This window comes from Podarcis vaucheri (genome assembly GCF_965113315.1).
Source record: "Podarcis vaucheri genome assembly, chromosome: 2".
Taxonomy (NCBI): domain Eukaryota; kingdom Metazoa; phylum Chordata; class Lepidosauria; order Squamata; family Lacertidae; genus Podarcis; species Podarcis vaucheri.
The window spans coordinates 96,282,336-96,294,741 of NC_138760.1; the positions used below are offsets into that span (position 1 = coordinate 96,282,336).

Here is a 12,406-nt window from a genome sequence, read left to right on the forward strand (position 1 = left end):
ATTAGCATATTGCTATAAATAGAAATAACACCATCTGATATGATGTGGTTTGTAGGATGGATCAGTGCCTCCAAGTGAAACCAATTTTTAGAGAAGAAAACTCAGAACGTATTGTCTGCAGGTTTATCCTATTAGCATGGTGCCATCTCAAGTGTAATCAATATTACTTTCATAAAAATTAATATAGTACAGAGCCAAGAAAACAAAGAGGATGGGAGCTGGGAAAGGAGAAGTCTCCAGATCATAATCTCCATTCAGTGAGCAAAAACGGAGAGTAACAGGGAGGGGCCCAAATGAGCAAATGTGCAAGTTTCCTAGTAGCAGTCGTAGGTGTGTGGAGAAACCATCTAGGACAACACTCTGAGGACAAGGTGCCCCACACCTAGAGAATGGGAAAAGCCCTTTGACAGTTTATACAGTCTTTGCCATTCTCAGTTCTAGTCCAACCAGCCTTTTGGAAAGAGCTTTCTGTTCACTGAGTCCTCATTAACAAGTATTCCTTATCATCCTGAAGGCTAGTTTTCAAGGAGGTCAGTTTTATATTATCAGCTTCTCTTTAATCAATTGTAACATGTAGTGGGACAATGTGCACAGGCCATGTTTATCTTTGAGAGGTTTATCTTTTCCCTCCCCAGCTGTGATCCAGACAAAAATCCTGCCCCCTTGCAGCTATGGGGCTTGAGGGGGCAGGAATTCCCATGTACACCAACAGCAATTTATTGTCTACGGCCCATAGCCATGAAAGGAGGGGGCTGGGTTTTGTTGGAACTGCCTGCACCCAAACTAAAGAGGGTAGGCGCACACTACACATTCAGAATAGGCTTGGCCCCACTGAAAGGCCCTGTGCTTGAAATTACATGTACCGGTAAGTTTTACCTGTGGTGTTTTACCTGTACTGGCTTATTTACACAGGTAGCACACAGACCTGTTTCCCGCGACATGGTATGGCTTAGCGAGACTACGCAAAAATAGAGGCCCCAAGAGAAACGCTTGCAGCTGTTTTGCTGCTCGCCAAGCCTTCCTTCTGCCAGGCTAAACTAAGCCAAACTTTGGGGTAGTGAGTCATCTGAAACAGGACTTGTGGTCAAACCATCTCCTCTCTAACTGAGCTGCAGCAAAGAACATATAGTATTCAAAAGGACCCGAGAGGAGCAAAGCAACTCTCCCAACATCCATCCATAATCCATAATCTCACTGAGCCATAGTTTGGTTTACCATGTCATGCAGACTAGGCCACATTAAACTTTGCAGGCTGTAAGTCACAAACCTATATAATGCCTATAATGATATTTATTGACATATACATTTCCAGATGTTTTCATTCCGCAAAGCCTATCTGATAATGATCCTGTTCTGATGTAATGGAAAACCACAATCTACTGTTATGTGAAAGTTTGTGTGGAGGGAAAGTATGTACCTCAGGTTAAGAACTTAATTCATTCTGGAGCTCTGTTCTTAAACTGAAACTGTTCTTAACCTGAGGTACCACTTTAGCTAATGGGGCTTTCCACTGCTGCTGCGCTGCCGCCACACTATTTCTGTTCTCATCCTGAAGCAAAGTTCTTAACCCAAGGTACTATTTCTGCATTAGTGGGGTTTGTAACCTGAAACGTCTGTAACCTGAGGTACCACTGTATAGTGAGTGTGAGTATGTGTGTGTAAACTGTATGGGAATTGTATGGGTATCTGAAGAAGTGTGCATGCACCTGAAAGCTTATACGCAGAACAAACTTCGTTGGTCTCTAAGGTGCTACTGGACAATTTTTTATTTATTTTGACTGTGTCACACCAACACGGCTACCTACCTGAGTCTAGAATGTATGGGAATTGTATGTGTACACATACACATTGGCCATGCTCACCACTAGCATTTGGCCCTCAGAGGGGTGGCTGATTGTCAGTGTAGCCCTCAAGCTAGAAAAAGTTAACCACAGCTGGTTTAAACAAACCACAGTTCTCTGAAGGAGGACATAATAGTTACAAAATTCCCATTCTATGCAAATTCAGGCAAGAGCGCATAAGGGAGCAAATCATGTGATACATTTGTCAGAGTTATATTCTGAGGATGTTGCCAACTTGCCTCAGCAAACTGCTGTATGTTAACAATTCTTCCACCGCTTCCTGAGATACAAGGTGAGCATTGGCAGAGAACCATCCAACAAACTGAACCAACAACAGCAACAGACAACCATGCAAATATACATTTCTTGCATTACTCCAAAATATTTCTAAAGTGTCCTGGTCACTTAGGGCTCCTGGCTTCTCTACATCTGACAACAACAAGGCTAAAGATTTTTTAGGCAGGGAAATGAAAAAAGCTCTTCTTCAGTAAAATGGGAAATGTATCTCTGTGGGCGCCCATAGATATTTGTCCTCCAACATACAACTTTGCCTAACTGAAAGCAGAAATAAAAAATGCTCTGTATTCTGTTTATGTACATCATAATGAACTTTTCTAATGGAAAATAATAATTTGAATTGATCCCAAGCCTGCAAGCAACATACTACTACAAAATGCATCAGGAGGTAGTCAAAGCCTTCATGTAAATAAATAGCCATCTTTCCCAAGTGGCAATGAATCCTACAGCATCAGTTTCCCTGGGAAATATGATATTAGTTCCCTCTTAATTATAGCAATGTCCCATGTATAAATGTGGGATTCTTTTGTGTATATAGTATAATCCAAAATGATGGGGGAGGCTGTTTGGTTTTGCGCTTTTTAAAATCACTATCTGAGAAATATGAATATTTTTGAAGAGCGAGATCTTAACAGATTTGCGAGGAGAGACAGATCGTTTGCGGAGCACGGAAAGTAATATATCATTTGCTTGATTCTGAAAGAATGCTGTGTTTAGCCCTATTGCAGTGGTGAATAAACTCAAGACGCTTTTGTCTTTTAGCTCTCTCCATCCATACTTACCCTCATCACCATCATTTTTATTGCAAAGCTCTGTAAGTCAGGCCAGTATCATAACCCCTGCATTGCAGATGGGGGGACTGAGGTAGAGTAGTTTGCCTAAAGACTCAGACAAGTTCATGGCGGAGGAGGAGACTTGAACTGGGGGCTTCCACACTTGCACATGAGGAAGCCACCCCTCTATAGTGTATTTGGCTAAAACCAAAGTGGATTTGAAGCACATGGGCACATATGCTGAAGGCCCAGGAAGAAAGGTGGTAAGCATGACACGTTCTTCTTCTACCCTAACCTGTTGCACATCCAGAGCAACACAGTACACTAATAGTAGTGCTACATTTCCTCTCTTGTCTGCAGTCAATTTCCAGAGACCTTTTCAAAGAGGCAGCTGTGTCGGGGATGAAGAATGTGACTCTTGAGCAGTACATGAAGAGGAATGATGGGATATGAACCTCATTGTAGTAATGCACACCTGTAAAATATTCGTATTCAGAACAGCAGTTTCTGGCAGGGTGGCAGCAGCAGAGTGATGACATAATGAGATCAGGGGATGTCGAAGACGTGTGTGTGTCTTAATTTATTGTGCAGTGACAAGTTTTACTCTTGCCTTCCTGACATGCTATATAAGATCAACATACTGGAAATACAGCAGACATTTCATGATTGCATAGATGAAACAGAAGATTGAAGGGAGGAACTGCTGTGGGAAGGAAATGTCTCCGTAAAAGTATGCCTGGACACTGAGATCCAGCACTGAGGGCCTTCTGATGGTTCCCTCACTGTAAGAAGTGAAGCTACAAGGGGGAAAGGCAGAGGGCCTTCTCAGTAGTGGCACCCAGCATGTGGAACAAATCAGATATCAAGGAGATGTGGAACTATATAACCTTTAGAAGACATCTGAAGGAGTTTGCTGTCCTCACCCCGCCCCGCCCCCACCCTCGCCCCCATTATTGAATGCCTATGATTAACATGTTTCTGTCGCAGATCTTTACATGTGGGACACAACTCAGACACCTAGAAAAATATTTTGCCCTTTCTGTGCCCATGCCCCTCCTATTTTTTTCTACTGCTACCACTGTTCCAACTGCCTTTTAAAAAGTTTCATTAGGTTTCAAATGAAAAAATCCTGCCTGTTACAAAAAATGAAATAATAATATTCAAAACACCCACATATTATAGAACAACTAGAAGACCCACCCTTTCGCAAGAAGGACCCTGGTGTGGCTGCTGGTGGCTTTGTCACTCCCTCCAGGAGTGACGATAATTGGGAAGCAGCAGCTGAGCTTCCCAAGTTGGCAGTTCCCAAGTTGTAAAGCTCCGCTCTGAACGAGCAAGCTCTTCCTGGAGAGATGCCCGCAAAGCTCAGATGCCAGAAGCGACGGAAAAGCCGGCTGAGCCCTCCCATCCTCCACCTCCTGGCTTGCGGAAAACGGAAGAAAGAAGGAAGATCCAGGAACCCGACATCCTTGGGCAGTGGCAGCAGCACCTGGTGCAGAGCCACGGAGCCCAGAGGCAAGACCGGATCACCACCAGATTTCTCCCTCCTCACACCGCCCCCAGGCTAGGCGAGAGCAGAGCAGGCGGAGCAGGGTGATCGCCGCCTCAGGAAACGCAGCCAGGCAGTGGCGTAGCGTGTGTTGTCAGCACCCGGGGCAAGGCAAATAATTTGCGCCCCCTAGCCCGTGGATTTGCGCCCCCTAACCCTAACCCCCAGATGTTGCCCCCGGTGCGGCCGGCCCCCCTGCACCCCCCACGCTACGCCACTGCAGCCAGGAAAGGCAGCCCAGCTGGGGGAACGAGGGGTGGGGAATACGCGCTGGACCAAAGGCGCCAAACGAGGACAAGTGGCGGAGCCTAACTTCACGCTGCGAGCCACAAGTTGAGGCGTCGCTCCGCTCCGGGCAACCCAGCCCATTCTGTCCTTCCCCCTCGCTCTCAGCAGCAAAAGCCGCCTGCTCCCTCTCTGCGCTCCGCCTTCCACGGAACAGTTGCCATTTGCCAATTAGACGCGGAATTACCGGGTGTTGCGAGGGCGGACGGCGGAGAAGTGCCCCGACTCTGTGTCCCGGGGAGCTCTTTTTCTTCCCCTCCCTATAACACACAAGTGCTTCTTATATCCAAGATGGAATCATCTGGAGTTTCAATTTACAAATCAGCTATTGCAAACACACACACACACAAACAAACGCACACACACTTTCCAAGGTAGAAGTATCCCCTATCCGAATTGCAAAAATGCCTTTGCTGTCGGTTAATTTATTCTCTCTCTCTCTCTCTCTCTCTCTCTCTCTCTCTCTCTCTCTCTCTCTCTTGAGAAGGACATTGACTGCTAGAGTCAGGATTGTGCTCTGTCTCCCGCCTTTCCCAGGGAGATTGTAGGCAGCTTGGAAACGGGGGGTGGTTTGGGTGGTTTGTTTTGTTTTTTAGTGGGATGGGCTTTAACTCGGAAGCGCAACTTGGGCTAGAAAGGGGACGCGCGTGCTGTCAGCGCAATTGCTGGACACGGACCCGTCGAAACCGCAGTTTGATATCCGAAGGGGCAAGGGGAGCTTCAGTTTATAGGAGCGAGCCAAGAGAAATGCATGAAAAATAAAAACCAGCGCACATGGGGGCAAAGCACTGCAGCAACACAGGCGCGCGCGCACACCGCAAACCATCGCCAGCACCAATCTTTTAATCCGGTTTTCACCGCCATCTCTCACAACTCGAGGGAGGAATGAAAGGCTCCGGGCATTCGCAGTTGGGGAAAGAAGGGGGATATCTCCCTGCAGCAGGAGCACTCATGCACACGCTGATTCAGATGCCGAAATGGACTAGCCAGCCAGATAAACTGACCTGTTGTCCAGGCTGATGAGATCGGTTGGATTGAAGGAGTTGGGTTCCATACAAGATCCCTTTCCAAATCGATCTTATCTATTCATCGGCTCCGACTTTGTATTCTACCCTCTCGGGTAGGCAAAGATTATGCCCATATTGAAATTGTCCTAGCACACCCAGCAAAAGGAGAGAGAAAGAGAGAGAGTGTCACAGAAACAGATACACATACTCTTGGAAAGGATGGGAATTTAAACCAGAACAGAAATCAATGAAGACGACCGAGCTGAATACGGATTTCAGTGCTACCACCACGCGGTGCCCCTCTTTTGCCTCCTATTAACCAGCAGGGTTATTCCTCCAGCCCCAAAGCCGAAAAGTGGCGCCTTGCTTTCTCGCGGATCCGTGGAAGCTCCCCCCTCCTCACCCAACAGCTTGCCTCTTTCTATCACTGAACCGAGAGCTTGGCGGGGAACCGGTTGCCTTTCGCCAAGCCATATTTCACTCTAATGCAAACCCATTGAAATCATCGCCTTGCGTCTCCCCCCTCCGTCGTCTTGATTCACTGATTGATTCTTGAAAATGGGATCATAAATCCAGAGAGTGTCAGGAGAAAAATCCCGAGGATTCGTGCTGGAAGGGAGGGCGCCTCTGATTTCCAAGGAGGGAAGAGGCGGCTGGGAAAAGAGAGATGGGAGCGCTGGGAAAGGCAAAGAGCAGAGCAGCAAACTCCCCCGGGGGATGGGAGCGTGTGAACTGCCTGCAGGAGGGAAGTGGGATGGGGTGGATTATCTAACGCTGGGCATCCTGGTCCTAAGGAAGCCCTCGAGTTTAGTGGTCTCAGCACAGTGCCAAGTTGGTTGGTTTCCATTGCTGGGGCTGCTCTCTGCCATGCCCGCGGCTGGCGCTCTCCTTCAGCACCACTCCCTGCCAGCCCGCGTGCCAGGGCTCTCTGGCCATTTCTGGCGCCAACAACCTGATGCTGGAGCCTCCGCGGAGCGCCCTACCTGGAAGAGCCTCAAGATGTTGGCCACCATGATGGAGACGGAGCTGCCCGACGCCCCGATGACGCCCACCACTTTCTCCGGCTTGACGAAGACCGGCGGCTCCCCGTTGGTGCACCTCACGTCGGAGGTGTCCTTCTGGATGAGCGCCTGCACGAAGGTGAGCGACTGCTCCAGCGCGTAGGTATCCCTGGAGCAGGTGTCCAAGATCCTGGCGCCCAGGGTGACGTTGGGCAAGAGCTCGGGGTCGCTGTTGATCTGGTCCAGGGCGTAGAGCATGGCCTCCAGGCGGTGGATGCCGTTCTCCTTCTTGATGTCCCCGCACGGCACGCCAGTGGGGCCCTTGGCGTGGACGGGGAAGAGGCCGCCCAGGGTGATGTCGCCCTCCAGGCGGATGGAGTGCGGGGCGTACATCTCCTGGCCTTGCGCCACCGCCGACAACAGGAACTCCAGCAGGCACCAGGGCAACTTCATCAAAGTCAGCAGCTGCCACAGCCTCCCCGGCTGGAGCATGGTGGGCACCCACGCTACTACGAGTAGGAAGGAGGGAACGCCGCTGTTCCAGCAGCTGCCAGCCAGCCGGCCGGGGGTCCCGGCGCCTCCTGCCGCGAACAAGCGAGGATTCCCCCGAGGGGCGGGCCGGGGCGGGTCTGGCAGGGTGGGGAGGTCCAGCTCCGGGCTGCTGCCGTCGGCGCGCTGCTTCCCGACCGCGCTCGCCTGCCTGCCTGCCTTCCTCGGCTAGCTACTGGGCGAAAGAGTGACTGGGCTGCCGCTTTAAATGCTCGGTCGGCTCCTCTCCGCCTCCCGCTCGCGCTCTGCCCACCTCCTTCTCCTCCTACTCCCCAGCTTTGCCTGCCTGCCTGCTCTCCCTGCGCGTCATTACGCAGAGATGCGGGCGGAGGGAATCGTCGGCGAGGCGAGGCGGAGAGGCCGCGGGGAAGAAGGGATGGCGAGCCTCTCGCAGACAAGGAGCATCCTCAGCTCGGCGGAGGCAGTCGACGTCTCCTGCCTGCCTTGAGTCTCTCTCCTTCGGGTCCTTTCTGTTGCCTGTGCCGAGAGCCTTTTCGCAGCTCTCCCTCGGTCCGTTCTCCATCCTCTTGCGGATGCGTCCTGCGCTGGAGGATTTCAAATGCTCTGGGACTAAGAGGCTCCTCTGTACAGTGGCTTGTAGAAAAACGCTCGCAAGTCGCTGGAGACTGATTCCAAAGCACAAACTCTTTCAAATCGTAAGCTCTCTGGAGTGGAGATCCCAGTTCTTCGATGTAACCAGTTCCTTGCTTGAAATTTAGGTGTGCGGTGTGCTACATGTACAAAGGGGTGCGTATATTAATGTGAAGAGGCAACTATCTGAACGTATCTTGTATATTTTAAATAGTTTCATTAATTTAACTGTTGCATGACCTAGCGGTCTTCTGAACCCAAGATTGTAGGGTGAGTTCTGACCAATTCCTTTTTGATAACCGAAATATTTCTATCCTATTTGATTAAAACTCTTCAAATACAAGACTAGAACGTAAATAGTGACAGGAGTAGTGTTTCACCAAGTTAGGATACGTGGTAGGTAAATGCAAAGATTGTAAAAAAAAATAAAAATAAAAATCGCAGGAATTACAACAATGTGCAGATGTTTCATGAATCCCAACCTTAAGAACAGCATCCTTTGAGAGGAGCTCAGGTATTTTATTTTTCACTTCAGAGAGAAGGAAAATATAGGTTGGCCGGGCTAGAGCTGGGCAGCTTGTTTCCTGTGCAGTGCAGAGGAAAAACGGATTTCAGGTAACCTGGTCCAGAGTTGTTTAGGGCTGGTTTGGTGGCGTCTGGGCTGCCAGTGCAGATCCCTGAGGACATTTCCTCTATAAGGAGCACCGCTCACAGCTCTGGATGAGGCATTTCGCACCCACTGTAGCCCCTGGACCCTAGCTTCAAGGAAATCCCCATGTAGTGCAAAAAAGCAAGACTCTAAACTCGACAATGTGTTGCAGTGGCCCAATTGTCACTGTTCAGAAAGATGTGTAGTTGGCGCAGCAATCGTAGTTAGTGATAGGTGTTCTTTGTGACCAAGGCCAGCTGGAGCTCAATGGACAAATGATGGTTCAAAGAGCACCCCTGCTCTTCCAGAGGGAGTGCAACTCAGTCTAGAACAAGCAAATTTCCCAGTTCTCAAATCTGCGACCCACAAGGTTTCTGTCTAAGTAGGATTCAGCTTCAGTCTACTGGTTCTCATACACTCTACCACTGCATCAGTGTGACTGAGGCCTGCCTCATGCATGCAATTGCAGAAACAGGTGCCCATTCAGTCAAACAGACGTTCTACCCCTCCAGTCCTACAGAAGAGCTTGGGAAGAGCATCCCATTTAAACCCAGAATCTTACAGAACTAAAAGAGTTGATCTTCATTCTTGGAAACCACAGTTCTTTTCTGAGGCTCTCTTTTGCCTTTAAACAAATCATGACCCCCTGCTTCACTAAAGAGACAAATTTGGAGTCTATTTTATCTGCCAAAAGCCAAGGGAAGTACAGCTTATAGGCATAAGACACCTGGCTCTGGGTATTCCAGACCTGATACAAGATGCTCAGAGTTGAATGAAAAAATAAACAATTGAAGTAGGTCAGAACAGGACAGCCTCAGCGAACTTTGACTGTGCCATCTGTGCAACGATTCTACATTCCTTTGCTGACACTGTGGCATGTGGAACAAATTTAACTGCCCTCTGCACAGCATTCAAGAGAAAGGGGAGGAGAAGGACCAAGGTGAAGGAGTACCTACCCAAGCCTATCACATTTGATTTTTTCTGTCAATTTGAATATGTCATTTCTAGTCCAATGCTGCTGTGAAACCTCATTTTCTCTCCTCCGCTCCCTCCCACTTTCAAAGCACAGTGTTTTCTCGGAGCTAGCTGAAAGACAACTACAGCCATGTGGAATGAGATAATGACATTGCAGTTGAACCAACTACAGCTAGGGCTGAGGAGTGCTCAAAAATAGCACTCTGTGTAACATGGATCTGTTGAGAAGACTCATCAGACATGTTTGCCTTTCTGCACCTGAACAGCAGCCTATAGAACAGCTCACATGCTTTGAGCATCAACCCTGAAGACCTCTTACCTACATTAAAACATTCCGATTATATTCTCTATCTCCTGGCTAAATATCAGCTGTTCTAACTGGATTTTGTCAGGCCTTGATATCATTTGCTCAAGGAAGGAAGGAAGGAAGGAAGGGAGAAAGGCAGGCGGGAGGCAATATCCTTGTGCACCACCAAACAAGTGCATTCTGACATCACAAGATCAACCCAGAGATGCTCAGTGTTTAGCTAGAAGGCTTGACCTGGTTCTGAGGTGTCTGAAAGATGCCCAGAGGCATCATGGCAGCTTTTACAGGCATTTCCAGCATAGTGCCAGGCACAAAGAATAGGGATAATTTGATAGAACCAGCAGATGTAGGGCAAGCTCTATAAAGAAACCCTAATGGATACACAGGAGTTGTTTGCAATAACATAGCTCTATTAGCCTGCTTTCTTTTCAGTAACAAATGCTTAAAAGAGGGATAAATGATGTCTGTGAAGAGAAGGGCTCTGTTCAAACAAACAGATAAAATGGAGGAGCTTGTCAATATTATTTGATGAGTTTTAATATTACTTTGTAGTGTGTGTCCTTTGAGGGGCTTGTTCAGTGTGTGTGTGTGTGTGTGTGTGTGTGTGTGTGTGATGTGAGATGGAGCTATTCTATTTTGAATTTAACCTTGCTGTTTTGTCCATTCTCCATCTTTGGGTATATAAAGCCAAGAGGCAGATTAATGGCCTCATAATGCTCTTTAATTACTCCTGTCCTATTTACAAATAAGGCAGTTTAAACAATGGGTTCCTTCACTCCCACCTTTTTGATGTGAATTTATGAGTAAAATAGGGATTCCAATCTCTTTTAATGGCTCAGTAGAGTCCCCTACCAGGAGTCTTAATGTAAATGAGAAGATGGAGTGCTCTCCACCCCACCCCCACTGCTCCTTGGGAGTTATATCCTGAACTTTATATCAAAAGGAGTTCCAAACCAGCTCACAACGAATAGTAATGGTAACTAAAAATGTAAAATAATGTTACCATTTCAACAGCTGCATTGTAAAAGTAACTCAGATCAGAGAGCATTTTTGGAAAAGCACATATTCATCTAGAGAGGGGATCAGCCATTTCCCCCAGAGCAGATAATAAGGCCCTGCTCTCCCCCTTCACTTAGAAAGCAGGGGAACACAGAACAGAACATCCTTTGATAACCGCAGTGCTGAGCTGTTTCCTCAAGCAACTTCTAATACAGTTTGCACAAGTTCAACTATACCAAAATAGCATTCCATTCGCCATGCGTGTGTCAAATTCTCATAGATAAAATCTGCCCTAATGGTGGAAGGAGCAGCATTTACAAAATGCCTGCTACAAGGAGCTTTGCATTGTTGTGTTGAGACCCACAAAGTACGTGGCTGATTGCACATATGAAATAAACCCACGTTTGGAAGTTCTCTTGAATGAAATTAAGGTAGATTGCAAAGAAATCATCTTTTGTATTGACTAAAGGGCATAGACAATGATTTGCCTCTGCTGCACCCCCCCCCCCATAAAAAGGTAACTCAGAGGAGGTAACTCCAACTCCTCTTTCAATTGATGTATAGGAGAAAAGTATTGGGCGCAACATTGGGTGTAAAGTAAAGAAAGCACTATTGATAGCAGCTTGGATAGTCATAACCAAAACCTGGATAAGCTGTAACTTCCCAAAGGCCAGTGGTTAAGGAAAGTGTGGGATTCCATGGCCGTGAACAAAATTACTTGTAAGAAAGAATCTGAACACTGCAGTACTTAATTCATTCCAGAGGTCCGTTCTTAACCTGAAACTGTTCTTAACCTGAAGTACCACTTTAGCTAATGGGGCCTCCTGCTGCCACCATGCCGCTGGAGCGCGATTTCTGTTCTTATCCTGAAGCAAAGTTCTTAACCTGAAGCACTTTTTCTGGGTTAGTGGGGTTTGTAACCTGAAGCGTATGTAACCCGAGGTACCACTGTACTGGAATTTGAAGAAAATGGATGAAATGATAGCTATGAACATACTTAGCATGGCAATGTTTGCTATATGACATGATTTGGCTGATGTATGATTTAAGAAAAAAATTTGTAATTATAAAATTAAAACAAACAAACAAATAAAAATACAATAATTCTGGCCTTGTATTAGTCACTGCTCCAAGGGGTCATGGGACCAAATACAGTGGTAGAGAGTATCCAGCTTTCAGTGTTGCTGGTCACTGTTTTGTCTTTTATCTGCCACTTTGAGTAACATTTGCTAAAGGAACTCTATGAGATCACTTTCTTGTCTGCTTTGGCAGGAAGCTGCAACGCTACATCCTTCCTGCCTGGGCATCTCTCCATCATCATGCCTCCAAGCTGACCACATGGACATGTCTGAGCTCTGAAGCTCAGGCACCATTTTGAACTTAGTTTTTGTACTTTTGGAACTTAGTAGTTACAAACCTGCCTTTATTTTGCTACTGTACCTGTAAATACTACTTTTACTTCTTCACAAAAGAATGTGTGTGTGTGTGATTGTTATTTTTAAGAGAGAGAAAAGTGATGATACCAGAGAAAATCTAGTCTGTCTTAAAGCATCCTGGATTATTGTTTCTAGAAGATTAAATCA

At 47.1% G+C, this 12,406-nt stretch overlaps 1 protein-coding gene across 3 annotated transcripts in view; it reads right to left on the reverse strand.

Moving 5' to 3' along the window:
* The window catches only part of GRM7 (glutamate metabotropic receptor 7), a 435,430-nt gene extending 423,916 nt beyond the window's left edge, over positions 1 to 11,514 (reverse strand). Inside the window, exon 1 of one of the 3 annotated variants that reach the window (XM_082209416.1) lies at positions 6,736 to 11,514. In XM_082209416.1, the coding sequence (XP_082065542.1) occupies positions 6,736 to 7,245 (510 nt within the window). In that variant the 5' untranslated portion in view covers positions 7,246 to 11,514. The remainder of the gene's footprint in view (positions 1 to 6,735) is intronic. The other 2 variants (XM_082209414.1, XM_082209415.1) reach the window with 2 other exon arrangements.
* Between the last annotated feature and the right edge of the window lie 892 nt (positions 11,515 to 12,406).